Here is a 17,103-nt window from a genome sequence, read left to right as displayed (position 1 = left end):
CTTGATGATTGGTTAAAATCACCCTACCAACCGTTTTAAGCTTTCAAATTACTAATCATGTTTATCTGTATCTTGACTGGAAAATAATTTGGGCTTTGTAGCAGTGTGCAGCACTGATCCTATTAGGCCATCTATAATAAGCTTCACCAGATTTAAAATTAAAAATAATTTTTAGCTGCATCTAGCCCGGAAAATAATTTTGGGGCTCCGAGATACGCAAGACACATAAGTGCCTTCTTGCTGCACTACCTGCAGCATGACCCTCATATTGTCAGAATTCGAAGTAATCATGACTACTGGGTTGCCACACTCTTAGATCCCCCAAACTTTTCGATCAACCTTTTCATTTTAATAAAGACCAAAAAAATGGTCATTTTTGAAATTATAAGCATTAGCAGGTTGTTAGAAACTGAAATCAAACAGTTTTCAACTCAAAACTTTATTCTAGGTGATGTTACATTTTCACATAGGACCCCTTGTTCGAAAGGATCTTCTGAACTCTCTCGTCCATTGAATTTGTCAGGTTTTGGATGGTTTCTGCTTCAATTGTTTTGCATGAGGACAGAATACCCTCCCAGAGCTGTTGCTTAGATGTGAACTGCCTCCCGCCATCATAGACACTCCTTTTAATGATGCTCCAAAGGTTCTGAATGGGGTAGAGGTCAGGGGAGCATGGGGGTCACACCATAAGTTTGTCCCCTTTTATGCCCATATCAGCCAGAGATGCAGATGTTTTATGTGCAGCATGAGATGGTGCATTATAATGCAGAAAAATGATCTTGCTGTGAAATACACGGTTCTTCTTCTTGAACCATGGCAGGAAGTGCTGTTTGAGAAAATCCACATACATTATGGAGTTCATCTTTAGCGCCTTCAGGGATCCTAAAGGGGCCGACAATCTCTCTCCCCATGATTCCAGCCCAAAACATTACTCCACCTCCTCCTTGTTGGCGCTGTAGCCGTGTTTGCGTGGGGTGTCCATCAACCAGCCATCCTCCACTCCATTCATCTGGACCATCGAGCGCTGCACGGCACTCATCCGTGAACAAAACAGTTTTGAAATCCGTCTTCATGTAATGTTTGGCCCACTGGAGCCGTTTCTGCTTGTGTGAAGTGGATAGAGGAGGTCGACAGGATGGCGTATGCACAGCTGCAAACCTCTGAAGGACCCTGCATCTTGTTGTTCGGGGGACGTTGGAGGCACAAGCAGCTTCAAAAACTTGTCTGCTGCTATGACAAGGCTTTTTTGCCGCTGCTCTTTCAACCTGACGTAATTGCCTGTAGGAAAGAGTCCTCAATTTGCCCTTATCAGCACGCACACGTGTGTACTGTGAATCAGCTACATACTTCTTGATTGCCAAGACACTTCATCCTGATCATCGCACAATGTTGATTGTAGTCATGCCTTGACCTAAACACTCCACAATTTGTTGCTTCTCAGCAGCCGACACATCCTTTTTCTTTCCCATTTTGGCAGAAAATGTAGGCTGCTTAATAATGTGAGAGAGCCTTCTTAAGTAGTCTTGCCTTTCATTGGACACACCTGCCAAACTAATTAGCACAGATGTCTGCAATTGCTTACAGTGATATAAAGAGCCCTGACACACATCACCATCAATGAGTTTAACTGACAAACAAACAAATTCTTCCCTTATCACTCCTAAACACTTTTTGCATAATAATTTGGAACGCGGTGTACATGTGCTTTTCCACAAAACACCAGTGGTTCAGGTAGTGAATCTTACAGTTCTAACTTGCCAACCATGGTCTGTATGGAATTGTTCAATAAAGGGCCCAAAATTAAGATAACATAGATGGGAGAGGTCTCTATGAATAGGAATTCCTAAGTATTTGATACCCTGTGAGGGCCAGGCAAAGGGAAAGTTGGACTGGATGGAATCCTATATGGATTTAGGGAGGGAGACATCGAGGGCCTCAGACTTCGCTGCATTGATTATAAAATTTTACCATGTAACAAAGTGATCTATTTCAGCCATAACAGCAGGGATGGATATATGTGATTGAGTGATATATACTAGGACATCATCAGCAAATAGAGAGCACTTGTACTCGGTGCCTCCCACCTCAATCCACCTAATATTGGGGTTATGGCGAATTGATGAGAGCAGGTGCTCCGTCACTAGGATGTATAAGAGAGGGGACAGAGGACATCCCTGCCTTGTCCCATTGGTGATTGTGAAAGGTGATGAAAATGTTCTGACGCACCCCCTTGGCCTTGGGACACCCGGAGCCGGACCCTTTTTGGTGGATGCTGGTGGTTGTAGTCTTCGTGGCGGCGATCCGGTTCCGTGGCTCAGGGCGGTCAAACCAGTGGCGGAACTATTTATGTGGTTTTGATGTTTAAATGTCCGACTACGCCACCCGTGGATTGCGGTCAGAGTGAACCGCCGCTACAGGGCAGACCGCTAAGGCTGGTGTTGTGGGTGCAGCAGAGCGTAGCATAACTCCCCACGGGAGGAGTATAGCCTCAGGGCAGTGTATGCGGAGGATGGGGGTGATGGTGCAGGGCAGCAGCAGTAACGACACGGAGTCAGTGATGCAGTTCAGGGCCTTTACTCACAGTTCTTATTATCCAGACCACGTCTGCAGGTAACGGCTGCCCACGTCGTACTGTGCTCACCAGGTGAGGGGCTCAGACAACTCCCAGATAACTTTGGAGCGCTTCACATGACCCCCTTTGTGTGTCCTTTGTCTGGCCTTTCTTACCAACACTTCTGTCCGGCTGCCTCGGGCCTCATCTTGGTAAACTTGGCGCCAGTTTCCCTGACCCTATGTGGTGCCTTCCTAGCGGGTGGAGCAAGGGGCTGCGCCACATAAAATGTCAGAGCCTCCGGTTTCTAGCTGAGGGTCGTTTCCTGCCTCCACTAGTTCGGGGACCGGTCTCCCCCTTTGGCCTGACCCCTCCACGCAGGTGGATTCGGGCGTGCGGTGGCGACTCGCCCGTCCGCACCCCTGGGATCCCTTCATTCCTCGTTCCTGGAGCCTTCTCCGCTCCTCTTCCTTCCTTCTCCCTCTTGCAGGCCTGGGCGTCTGTTACTAGGCCCGCCTCCGGAGCAGAGCTCATGCAGAGCCCCTGCTCCCTGCCACTTCTGCTCAGACTTCTCTGCACTGAACTAAGATGGTGCCCACCTTTTATACTCCCTTCTCAATGCACCCAGGAACTTCTTCCTCCCTGCTCCTGCACTGCAGGGTTCCCCTTCCTCAGTGTTCCCTCCCCCCACTCCAGCCAGGGACAGGGACTGTCGTGCCCATCTCAGGGGCATATTGGTCGCCCTGCCCCACGGCAATGTGGTGTAATGCATGCAGGTGTCGGGTCCTGATCCACACTCCATCCTTATCTGAGAGTGAGATATCACACCTCTGGGTGAGGTGCAATACGTCTGTAGCAACCGAGCCCTCGGTGCTACAGTTCCATTTATCTTCAGCCTAGGTGACGTATTGTGATACAGGGCCGTGATTTTGGCTATAAAAGGGTCCCCTAGACCCCTACCCCAAGCTTTTTAAGAGAATCATATATGGCGTGCCAGGAGACTCTATGGAATGCTTTCTCAGCATCCAACGAGAGTATCTACTTACAAATTTTTAACTGCATCAAGCCCAGGAAATACTTTGTGCCTAGTAGCAGTGTCTGCTAGTCAGCGGATTATCCCGGCTGTTAAGCAAGCTACACCACCTGTAGTTTGGACACTTAATTTTTTCAAAGGAAATGCTTCGGGACCACGGGATACTTAGTGAAGAGCATCAGGAGGCACCCCAAGGCATAGGGGCTGGGACTGGCACTAGGATGCCTTGCGGTGGACAGCCGAGCTCGATCCTTATAAAAGCTTTTTAACTGCAGCAGCTTTAGTGGACGCTACTGGAGCTGGAATTACGCGGCTGCTGGCATGAGACTTGCCCTCCAATAGATCCTTGTAAATGGATTTAATGTGTATTCATTCAAATTAGAGGGACAATTTAAATTAAAAAGCTTAGAGCTGCCTCCACCACTGGGGGGCTCTCTCGACCCACCAGCGGACAGGCACCAGTATTGGGAGAGGGGGGCTGGCCGTCAGGGTTCACCGCGGCTCTGGCACAAACCCGGCGACACCGAGGTGGCACGGGCAGGAGCGGACTGGCCGTCTCGGCTTCTCACTTTTTGGATTTTAGAAGGGCATGACATGCCTATATCTGTGTCTCCCCCTCCTTTTACTCCTCCACCTCTTTTCTTTTCGCATGACTATATGTACTTGTCACTTTTCCATGTGTTAGTTGTGTCTTCTGAGCAGTTTGTCAGCTTTTGGACACCTTTGAAGGTGTTTTCTATGTGTTTCTATGTGTTTTTGTTTGCCTGCCATTGGTTTTAACGGTGTTCGAAGGTGTTCGACGAACAGTTCGACGAACAGTTCGGCGAACACACGGGTGTTCGACGAACCGAACCGAACTCGAACACTACGGGGGTGGCTCAACACTAATCAGGAATAAGGCTGTAGTTCCCTCCATAGGCACAAACTCTCCGGGGTTTCAGCTACCGGAGGTAGCTGAGACCCCGGAGAACATGATCAGGGACGTTTTTTATGGTCCCTGATCACATGATCACCGTTATCGAATGAGTAACCGCAATCACGCAATAAAAACTGTGATCAGGTGAAAAAATAGATTCTCCTCTGACATGATCTAACATGTCAGAGGAGAAAGAAACGATGTCCCCAATCTCCCCGATCTGCCCCGGTACCTTAGTACCAGATCCAACATCCCCCCGGCTTCCCTCCTGCTCCTGATGAAAGAAAATGGCAGGCGCACACTCAAAGATCTGCCTCCCTGCACCTGTAAACCAGTAAAAAAAAGAGATTCTATCTCCTCTGACATGATCTAACATGTCAGAGGAGAGAGGAACAATATCTCCGATCTCCCCCCGGGACCTTTGTACCAGATCTGACATCCCCCGGCCCCCCTCCTTCTTCTTCTGAAAGAAAATAGTGGGCACATGGCAGTGAGCCCGCCGAGATCTGCCTGACAGTACCCGGCAACAATAGGGAATTTTCCCTATTGGTTCCTTTTGATCATTTTGATAAACCGTATCTCAGTGCTCAAAAGTCAAAAATAAGTAAATCAAGCCCACCTTTGTCAACCCTTTAGTTAGATAAAAATGATAAAATAAAAAATATATATTCTTTTCCATTCTTTGCAGTTAGGGTTGGGGTTAGGGTTAGGATTAGGGTTAGAGTTGTGTTGGGGTTAGGGTTAGGATTAGGGTTAGGGTTGTGTTGGGGTTAGGATTAGGGTAAGGGGAGTGTTGGGGTTAGGATTAAAGTTGTGTTGGGGTTATGGCTGGGTTAGGGTTGGGGTTAACATTGGGCTTAGGGTTGTGTTAGGATAAGGGTTGGGTTAGAGTTGTGTTGGGGTTGGGTTAGGGTTGTGTTTGAGTTAGGGTTTAGGTTAGGTTTGTGTTGGGGTTGGGATTTTTTCAAAAGTAAGGAAAAAAATAATGACGGTATGATGACTAGTGTTGAACATTTTCAACCCAGAGGAACGACACAGAATTATGTCGTTATATTGAATACATCATCATTAGTATTGCTCGCTACTTGAGTTTGCATCTGGTGCTCAGGTATGCACTAATATTGCGGGTGCTCGAGTGACATGAGTCCGTGCCCCACGTTTCGCGGCTGTTAAGCAGCTGAAAAAAACACACGGGGATTGCTTGCCACACATGTGCAATCCCCAAATATTTGTTTTTTGTTTTTTCCCCACATATGGGGTATCGGCACACAACAAATTTTGTGGTCCATTTTCTCTTGTTACCCTTGTGAAAATAAAAAAATTGGGGTCTGAAATAACATTTTTGTGAAAAAAGTTGAATGTTAATTTTTTCCTTCCATGTTGCTTCAGATCCTGTGAAGCACATGAAGGGTTTATAAACTTCTTGAATGTGGTTTTGAGCACCATGAGGGATGCAGTTTTTAGAATGGTGTCACTTTTGTGCATTTTTGTCATATAGGCCCCTCAAAGTAACTTCAAATGTGATTTTGTAAATTTTGTTGGACAAAATGAGAAATAGCTCGTAAACTTTTAACCCTTATAACTTCCTAGCAAAAAAATGTATTTAAAAAATTGTGCTGATGTAAAGTAAACATGTGGGAAATGTTATTTTTTAACCATTTTGTGTGCATATCTCTCTGATTATAAGAATTATAAGCATAAGAATTTAAAGTTTGAAAATTGCAAAAATTTCTACATTTTCGCCAAATTTCCATTTTTTTCACAAATAAATGCAAGTCATATCGAAGAAATTTTACCACTATCATGAAGTACGATATGTCAAGAAAAAAACAGTCTCAGAATCAGTGGGATCCGTTGATCCAGAGTTATTACCCCATAAAGTGACAGTGGTCAGAATTGTAACATTTGGCCTGATTATTAAGGACATAATTGGCTCTGTCACTAAGGAGATAAGCTTGCTCAGGAGCTTGCTCAGGAGCTGAGTCTGCTTCTTACTAGACTGTGTTACACATCCATCACCTGCCATTAGCTTCAATGATTGGAGCTCACTCTGATCGCAACTGTTTAAATGTTGCTTTCTATATCTGACAGCAATTTCTGACTACAGCATTTAACAGGTTCACAGGGAAGTGATAGGCTGCCAACTTAGTCAGTCCTCCTGAAAAGCTTAGCCATGATACAATTTTTGGCTATGTCATTAAAAAATGTAAAAAAAAGTTATGGCTCCAGCAACAAGGAGAGGAAAAAACAAAAGCGTGAAAAAATAAACAAACAAAATTCTATGGTCATTTAAGCATTAAATATGTATAATTTATTTACCCTACTTTGCATCGTTAATATAATCATCAACAGCAAACAGATTTCTATTCTAGTGTGTATTCTACTCATTAACCGGTAATCTCACTGCAAACAACTCGTTGCCGGCAAAACCATTGGACATTGGATGAATGAGCAGAGCATCTTCTTTTTCAGAGACTCTCCTTTTTGATTCATAAGGAAGGTCTTGAATAAGGGACCTTGAATGTTTGTCTTACATATGTTCTAACAAAGTGTACGGACAGGGAACACCTTTATAACACAACTTTGAAAACTGGAGCATGGGTTTAGCAATTTTTGCAACATTCAAGCTCATTATTACTTCAGTGTTGGTCTAACAAAGTGGAGAACATGGAAACTCCAAGCAATAGATCTTCATAGTGGATTAAATCTATCTTCTAGACTTTTTAGATATAGCACTTGTACTCATTAGGTAAATAAAAGTTTAACTTCTAAACATCTAGAAATATATTTAAAAAGCAAAAGAAAAAAAAAATCAAATAGAAATACATTTCTTAAAAAAAATTGGGAAGGCTGGGGAGATTTATTTATTTAATTATGTTGTCTTCAGCGTCAGCAAAATTCGTTCTCAGTTCTATATTTTACTGATACTAAAATCTCGGTTCATCTCATGAAAGTGTAAACCATGCAGTTTTAAAATTGATTCCAGGTCTACATTTTCTGAATTTTATATTTATCACTTAAGTTAAAACATTTATGTATTTCTAGATACAAATTCATTTTTAAAGTTTATATCTTATTTAAAGAATTGAGTGAATCTCTTGAAAATCCAATTCTGGCGCGTCCGCTCAATTTAGCAGAGAAGATCGAACCGCTTTGGTGCACAGAAAAGTTTTGCTGCAAATTGAATCTACAGAACAAAGCCCTGCCCTGCTGTGACATACCTGTCATGGCGAGGCTGGGCTCGCCTGCCTTACCCTATGGCACTGCCTTTTACTATGCTCCACATCAGGTATTATGAGCTGCAATTCATTTTTCAATGACATCATCTCCCTTGGCCTCTTAAGGCCCAAATAGAGACACACTTGTGTCTTAGTATTGAGACTCTAGACTTCAGTTGTTGTTTGGAGAGAGACACTATCAGTTGACATTGTACAGTTATGTTGCAATTTTCCTGTGATTCCTGCATACCCTAAGTCCTGCTGGTTAACTCTCTGCTATCCATGTTCTGGATTAACCCATTGGATGTAGTATGCTTAAGGTACTCTTAATGGACTTTGTTCATATTGTGCATTCATTTTTGCAAAACGCTGCCTGTGATTCCTCTGTGTGCTGCTTCAACCCTTTCTCTATGGTCTGATCTCCTGGTCCAGTAATTTCCATCATGTCCACATCCTCTCTCCCTCCACGTGTGTTCCAGCCAACTATGCCAACTCTTTTGGTCTATAGGTTTACTTTGACCTGCGGCTTTGTGAATCAACCTCACCATACTCCTGTTTTTTCTATCAGCTTCACTTCCTTATTCCCTCCATGGAGTCAAAGAAGAAGGAAGAAGACTCAATCACAGGGCCAGGTGGGGAGTTACATTTGCAAAAAAAAAAAGGCCAAAGATAGGTTTTCTGCTTTTTAAAACCCCTTCCTCGTCTTCAGCAATGCAGCAAAATGGCGATCAGATGTTTTTTGATCTTGCTGGATTTGCACAAATCGTTAAGAATCAACAAGAATAAGAAATTAATGCCTACTTCAATAGGTAATATGGAAACTAATCAATAAACTGGTTCAGTTGGACTTAGTATTATAGGTAAATATTGTACATTCCTCTATATTTAATCTATGGGTTTTTTAATATTTTTGTTGCAAGTTTTTTCTATTTCTGTTGGATTTCTTAATTATTTTTGCTTTCTTTTAACACAAATTTGTCTATTTTCAAACTTTTTGTACATTTTATTTTATTTATGATTTAAATTTCAACTGAAACATTGTGCAATGTGTATTAGGAAAGAGTCAGACACCCGTATAACCCGGACAGGGATCATAATGCAATGTTCGGACTGGTCGGCTGCTCTCCTGACCCAAACGTGACAGCATGTATTTCTATGGGGGAGGGAAGGCCAACGGCCAAAAGGAGATGAGCCATACTCCAATTAATAATATGAAAAAAGCACTTTATTGATAAAATAACATACAAGTGAGGTAGATAGGGTACACATAAAAAGATGCACTAGTGAAAAACACTGGAGCACACAACAGAAATAATCACTACATGTATGTGTATAGAAGGGACACTATCACAGTCACTGTTCAATAGAAGTATTGCATATAGCCCCAGTATATACTAAGTGTATGTGTGACATCTAGCGATCAACCTAAAGGCTTATCCATATACTAGTAAAGATCCATAGAGGTATAGAGAAATTACCTAAAGCAATCAGGGACCGTGGTGCAACAAAAGCTGCTGGAGCTCCAACCCCGATGCACGTTTCGGCAGAATACCTTCCTCAAGGGGTAGTATGGCTCATCTTCTTTTGGCCGTTGGTCTTCCCTCCCCTGAACCAATCACATACTGAATCTTAGGTGAGCAGTACCAAATATGGGTTACAATATTTTTTTGATTATATTGTGTGTGCTGTTTTTCTCTGCAAGCTCCCCCTATTTAGCATGTATTTCTATGCAGCTGTCATGCTCAGGCCGGGAGAACTGCCGGTCAGTCCAAGCATTGCGTTGCGATCCCTGTCCGAATTATACGGCTGTCTGACTCTTAGAGGAAGTGATTTGTGTGGACAGCTGATAAAGAACACATTGAAGGTCATAAAAAAAATTTTGCAATTCATTAACAGACAAAACCCGAGTTGTAAAGTTTTAACATAAAATACCTGAATCAGAAAACATCAGAAAGATGATCATCAACTTACCTTTTAGAATTATTTTTCATTTTCTATTTTTAATCTATATCACATATTCAAAATTATTATTACCAACTGTATTTGTTCTGAGTTTTTTTTTAACACAAAGTGTATTTCATACAAGAAATGTATAATATCACATCAATGTTGTGTTTTCCAGAAAAGTAAAAGGGCAAATAAATGAAACTGAATGTTTAATCTTTATATATTGTTGTTAACTTGCTGTACATTGTATATAACCACAGTCCAAAATATCATCGTATCGAAACATTAATGAAAGTGTGTTGACTATGGATGGGTGAATGGATCGGACGCTACTTAGAGTATTTTATATTTTTGACGTGCTGTTGTAAGCAATATCCAGTATTTCATACCATAGTAACCCATAAATTTCACTGTTTTTGTTTCCTATTCATTAATTTTGCCATTTTTTTTGTATCTCATTATATTATAATTATTATTATTATTTTTTTGGTATGGAAAAAATTGACGCTCTGTCCATTGGCTATAAGTGGAAATATTCACCCATCCTTAGTAATGACATCACCAGCTGCCTCTAATTGTGGTTAAAATGCTCTGCTTGTAAAAAAAAAAAAGTTATTTGGGGAGGGAATGTATTATATGGTATATCCTTTCCCAATCTGGGGACAAATCTTTTCCCAAATTTGAAAAGATCTAATAATTTTACTAATACTTCTGTACCAGAGGCTAGAGCATCAAGTACTATATTTATTATTACTTTTTTTTACCACATACAGAACCCTCGTGCATACTTTTCTTTTTCTTTTTTATCTTTTTTTTTTTTTTTTTGTAATTTCCTAAACAAATCTGTACATTCCTCTTTTTTTTACTCTTTTACACTTTCTCTCTTCTATATTTCTTGAAAATCAGCCCGGAGTGCAGAGCACTTTCACTACCTTTTATGACGTAGCAGGTGATGTCATAGGTGGTGGCAGGGATAGTCAACTTTCCCTCGACCTACTCCCCTCCTGCGCTGAAGGATCCCTTTTCGGCAACGGAAGCAGGGACTCATCCATGGTAAGTCATCCCAACTTTATTCTACATCTCTGTTAAGTTTGCATCCCATCCTGTCCGCTGGATTGTATCACTTCTGTTTGCGCTTTTCTGCCTTTTTTTTTGCTTTTCTGACCTCCATTGCTTTGATGCCGTGTAACGTTTGTGTTAAGGATCTGCAGACAATCGTTGATCTACAGTGCAAAGTCCGAGTTATTGCTCATTTCTTTTGTGGTTTATATAGCTGGGAGTAAGGATTAATGGCTGTTGCTTTTCTTTTCTGTGCGAGCGGTGCTTTTGCTTGGCTTTTTATGTATTCTGTAGCATTTTAGAAAGATCTGATACGTTGTTTTGGATCTTTTCTCTTCCTTTGCTGCCTCCCGGGTGCCTATTAAACCTGTCAAAATGTCAAAAATGTTGCGCAAAAGGGCAAGAGAGGGTCATGTGAAGGTTGTCGGCCTACAGGGATTTTTGCCTTACTTTTTTTTTTTGTCTTGAGAAAACCCAATGTGTGTCCTGTCACTTCTCAACGAGAGCCAGAGAGGAACAATAATGCACAGTACATAAATCAAAGAAAAAAAAGAACATGATCACAACCTTTTCAATGAAATGTTCATTGCTCTGATTGATGAGAGACTGTCAGTTCCATGGCCCAAAGTCAAAACTGAGTGGGAAAGGACATTTAGGATTGATGATAAAGACGGGGACATCCGAGAGCGTACAGCACATATACACTAGATAGACTGCCAATTGTATAGTGTGAATGAGACGGGTCCTGCTCTCGTCCATCCTCTGCTGCAGGGAGATCTCACAATGTGCATTACTGTAACTATATGTCTGGGGTATCAGATCCACAGGAAACAGCCGATCCAGCCATGAAATAAGGACATTGTGAGATTCACTGGATATTCTTTTATTCTACACATCCTAAACATGTCACATCTATCTATCTATCTATTATTTATCTATTATCCATCTCTTATCTATCTATTATGTACCTATTTTCCATCTATCTATTATCTATTATTTATATATTATTCATCTATCTATTATCTATCCATCTATTATCTATCTATCTATTATTTATCTATTATATATCTATTATTTATCTATTATCTATCTTTTATCTATTATCTATCTATTATCTATCTATTATTTATCTATTATCTATCATCTATTATCTATTATTTATCGATCTATTATCTATCTATTATCTATCTATTATATACATATTATCTATATTATATATTATCCATCTATTATCTATTATCTATCATCTATCAATTATCTATCATCTATTTATTATCTATCTATCTATTATCTATTTATCTATATATCTATCTATCCATCATTTATTATATACAGTAGCTATTATTTATAGTTTATCTATTTATCTATCTTTACATCTGTCTATATTTCTATCTATCTATATATTTATCTGTCTGTTTTTCTGTCTATCTATTTCTTTATCTATCTGCTTAACTCATATTTATTTATCTAAACCTAAAAAATAATCTGCCCTCCACTGAAATTCAAAATAAATTGTGGACTTATTTATTCCATGTTTGCAGCCTGTCAGACGTGAAAACTGGGGTCCAGTGTTAAACTACATGTCTGCAGTAACTCTAGGTGACTACAGACTTGTGAATCCTCACATTGTGCGCACTGTGCTCTGTGACGATTTTCAGGTGTGGCGGTCACATAGACTGACTACAGACTTGTGAATCCTCACATTGTGTGCACTGTGCTCTGTGACGATACTCTGGTGTGGCGGTCACATAGACTGACTGCAGACTTGTGAATACTCACATTCTGCGCACTGTGCTCTGTGACGATTTTCAGGTGTGGCGGTCACATAGACTGACTACAGACTTGTGAATCCTCACATTGTGTGCACTGTGCTCTGTGACGATACTCTGGTGTGGCGGTCACATAGACTGACTGCAGACTTGTGAATACTCACATTGTGCTCACTGTGTTCTGTGACGCTTCTCCGTTGCGGAGGTCACATAGACTGACTGCAGACTTGTGAATCCCCACATTGTGCTCACTGTGAGGCTGCGTGCCCACGATGCGTTTTTCATGCGTTTCCGCAGGCTCCAGAAACGCATCAAAAACGCTTGGTAATCCGCACCACATGGTCCTCAATGGCATTCCGCAATGTCAATGCACATGCTGCGGATTATTCCGCAGCGTTTCTGCGGCGCTCAAAAATCCGCAGCATGTTCATTAATTTTGCGGAAGCGCAGCGGAATTGCCGCCATTGACGTGCATTGAGACGCATATAATCCGTCTCTGTACATTTGTACATGCGGATTATATGCGTTTCAATGTGCGTATGGTACCCAGTTCTGGAGGAGAGAAGACTCTCATCCAGAGCTGGGTACCATTGTACCTGTGAAAAAAAGAATAAAATAATAAATAAAGTTTATATTCACCTGTCCGGCGGCCCCTGCAGCGCTTCTCCTTCCAGGACCTGAGATGACGTCGCGGTCATGTGACCGCAGGCTGTCTCGCGATATGCCGGCAACCCGGAAGGAGCGCGACAACACACGCGGCAGCACACGCGGCGGGGGATCGGTAAAAGTATAGCTTTATTTTTTACGGTCACACTATGTAAATCCATGCCGTTTGCATGGATTTATACAGTGTGACCTAGTTGTCAAGCACTTTCCAAGAGATGCTATCGCCTGGAAAGTGCTTGTAGTCAGCATGCATAAACGCTTGCATAAACGCATGTGAATACGCATGTGAATACGCGTGTATTCTGCAGGAAAAACGCATGCACAATCTGCATGCGTTTTTTCTGGCAAGGGAGATGCAGAAAGGCTGCAGAAATTTTCTGCTTCATTTCTGCCTCGTAGGCACATAGCCTAACTGAGCAGATGATAGTTCTAGTCATTTGCATCCATGCAAATCAATCCTTGAATCCTTTAACATTTGCTGGTAAAATATACCATTGAAATGGGTAACAATTGCTGTCTGATAATATTCACCCATGGCCGCCATTGAATATTGGACGATCACAGGGATTGTGACATGTATTTCTCAATAACCTGAGAAGCTATAATATTATAGCAAGTGACAACCATGTGTTGTTTCTCATGTGACCTTGTCTGTGTCAGTTCTTACTGTACTTTAGCCATTATATTCATAAACCAAAAAAATCATAATAAATTCAGGAGTATTATAATGCTAGTATTCCACATGTAAATAAAAAGTTGGAAAACGTTGCTTAAAACTTTTATTTTGCTGATCCTCTGATATTCCTCCTGGAAATGTAAAAATAAATGGTCTAGCACATAACCCTTATCCTTTATTGATAGAATATGTGCCTTCACAGTCTAAATCTATCAGCTATGATTGAACAATGTCGGTTTGTGTAGGGAGACGCCACACAGAAAATGGAGAACAGTGACATCTATGTAGTTGTCAATACTTTTCCAAGAGAAAAAAACAAGAGAAGAAAAAAAATGTTCTAAGGGAAAATACTTTAGAATAATATTATGGAAATTAGTAATATTTACTAAAACAGACAAGTTATGAGAGGTAATGAGACTTCCTGTAGTAGGTAATTGGTGGGGGTGCCGGATGTCGTGTCTCTCCTGATCTAATATTGATGGATTATCCATATAGCTTACAGATGTTCGCTTCCTTAACTTTTCCTTTTGGCAGATGAGTGAGTAGTGCACACTTTTACTTTATTTTTTATTAAGCACGATTTATTGATACTCTGTTGGGAGATGATTATGCTGTATGTGTCTCTATGTGGCCGCTCGGTGGTTAAGATGTGAACTGCAGCCTAATACATTTGCTTACAATGTAAAAGATTTGCATGAAATAAGTGTCAAATTCAAGGAGAAGGCACATCTGTAGATCAGTCATTAAAATATCTGTAAATTACAGTGTCAGGCATACAGGATGTAATCTATCCGGCCAATTAACGAGGAATCTTTAAGTTAACTTTGTAGAATTGTTGGAAACTTTTCGAGGACAATCGATTTAACTTCAAATCTCCCCAAATAATTTTTACATTTTACGGAACCTGAATTTTGGGGGATTTGCTCTAATTAGGCAAAATCCTGACCAATACTGTTATAATTTTGGGGGCTAAGAAGTGGTTAAAAGATAAGAAAAAAAAGTTTTAATTTACTTTGCCCCTCACCTTTCCTAGAACCAGAGTTTCCCGCATGGTCCTCTGATCATTTGCTCTCATTCTCCGGATGCAGGTCTTCTCTTCTGCTTTCACACCTCGGCACTTCTTTGGCGTTGACCAGTAATGCCATGATGTTGCGCCAGGCCAAAAAGTGAAGGCAGAAGAGAAGACTGGAGCTGGAGGGAGGAAGTGAAACACCGGAGGACCGGGGAGCTACACCACCAGCATAGATGATAGGTGAGAGGTCAGAATCTCCATTTTTTGGGGGTCGGGAAAGATTTATTTATAGCTGTTATCAGCAATTTGATCTGTATCGAAAATAAAAATTGATGCCAACTAATTTTTCCGGCCAAATTCGAGTGAACCTGGAGAATCAAATTTCGATAGATTCACTCTTCTTTAAAATGAAAACACCCGGAAAAAAAGTGTTAATAATGAAATGCAAATCATCATACAACATGCCAACATGATGGGTATCCACAGCCCCCCACCCTGGGGAAGATGAGTTGTGTACACCAGAATATGATTTCCCATGGAGGGAGCGATGATTAATGGCGTCAATCTGTCAAACTGCTCGCACACGTATGTCTCTCTGTAAATAAGAGCCGCATCCACTTCTCCTCATTTAGCCGGGGTTTTATTGCAGGTAGCGGTAATATTCCACAGGAGGCGCTCCGCTGCATGTGAACCTGCCTGCCTTACGCCGGGATCGCTCCTGATAATCACTTATGTGTTCTTTCTAGCATTAAGGAGTTCTCGCCACATTTGGAGACATTTATCACACCTGAAGGAGCTCTATTTGCCTGTTTCATGATTTATGCCGGTGTCACCCCGACCGCTCGCCTTCATATATATTCACTTTGCAGCCACATTGCAGTGACTGACGCGCTTTGGCTCCTGTCTATGCTCGGTGTAATCTTGAGTGCTGTTTTGATCATGCTGTGAGCTCCTGCGCTGAACGTGATCGTTTTACAGGCAGAATATACAGGGAGCCGGCCTGGAATACTGACAAGGAGCCGCTGGAATACGGCTTATAGGAAGGGAACAAGCTCACTGAGAGTACTAGCGGGGGCAGAGCTCCTCCTGCCCTGAATCTTAGCTGGGGTTTTCTGATACTTTTTTTTATTAAATATTGATTTAATAAGAAGTTTTAGAACTTTTGTCAAATTCCTTGAATATCCATCGTTTACCCTTTCATCAATACATGCTTGAGGTCAGTGAATAAAAATGTTTTTCTTTACAGTTGGAAAATAAGACGTGTCCTGATCTATCTATCTATCCATCTATCTATCTATCTATCTATCTATCTATCTATCTATCTATCTATTATCTATTTTCTAACTAGCATCTATCTATTATATATCTATTATCTATCATATCTCTATTATCTATCTATTATCTATCATCTAGCCATTATCTATTATCGATTATCTATCATCTATCTATAATCTATCTATTATCTATACATTATCTATCTATTATCTATCATCTATCCATTATCTATCTATCTATCTATCTATCTATTATCTATCTATTATCTATCTATTATCTATGTATTTATTTATCTATCGATCTATTGTCTATAATCTATATATTTATAATCTATTATCTATCTATGATCTATCATATATATATATATATATATATATATATATATATATATTGTAAGGCGGCGGTGTACACACCGTGCAGTAACTGAGGCAGTGACCCAAGCAAGTCCAACATAAACAGCTTTTATTCAGCAACTCACGTGTAACAGAAAGTCCTCTGGTTCGCAGCCGGGTTAACATGAGTCCATACACAACGGTTACCGTGGACAACGGCCACGCAGGGCCTCTCAGAGCCTGACAGGTGCAGAGCCTTCCTAGGCGGTGGTTCAGCCACACTCAGTCCTGCTGAGCTTGCCTGCTGTGCTCCTAGCAGGTTGCAACATAGAACAACACTAAACCTTAGTGAAGGAGTTTTAAAGGACCTGTGGCAAGAGCCACTGGAAAATCCGGGTTGGAGGGAGGAGGCCGCCACACTGCCTCCTGTGACCTCCTCCAAGAAATAAAGGCCCTGCCGGGTTTTACTTACTCTGCCTTAGCCAGGTAGTCTGACCAGGTGATTGCTCACCTTCATTCCTGCATTGCAGCCGCAGCTGTGTCTGTGACTGCAATGCACTCTAATGGATTTAATAGGTCTCTGTACACATTCTGGGGGATATATAACGTCCCTCGTATACGATTCCGGTCACTGCCTCACATATCCCCC

General features: G+C 41.3%; 1 protein-coding gene across 3 annotated transcripts in view; it reads left to right on the top strand.

Annotated features, from left to right (window-relative positions):
• Nucleotides 1-17,103, top strand: part of LOC141163824 (catenin alpha-2) — a 1,318,034-nt gene that overhangs the window by 1,104,143 nt on the left and 196,788 nt on the right. For 2 of the 3 annotated variants that reach the window (XM_073649181.1, XM_073649183.1), the window contains one exon: nt 10,572-10,718. The exons of the other annotated variant lie outside the window; for it this stretch is intronic. In XM_073649181.1, the coding sequence (XP_073505282.1) occupies nt 10,572-10,718 (147 nt within the window). The remainder of the gene's footprint in view (nt 1-10,571; nt 10,719-17,103) is intronic. 3 annotated transcript variants of the gene reach the window in all.

The sequence above is a fragment of the Phyllobates terribilis genome, unplaced genomic scaffold (genome assembly GCF_046119375.1).
Source record: "Phyllobates terribilis strain yellow unplaced genomic scaffold, ASM4611937v1 Scaffold_1__5_contigs__length_1240528914, whole genome shotgun sequence".
Taxonomy (NCBI): domain Eukaryota; kingdom Metazoa; phylum Chordata; class Amphibia; order Anura; family Dendrobatidae; genus Phyllobates; species Phyllobates terribilis.
The sequence above is the reverse complement of the archived record's forward strand: the minus strand, read 5'-3'. Positions and strand labels throughout refer to the sequence as shown.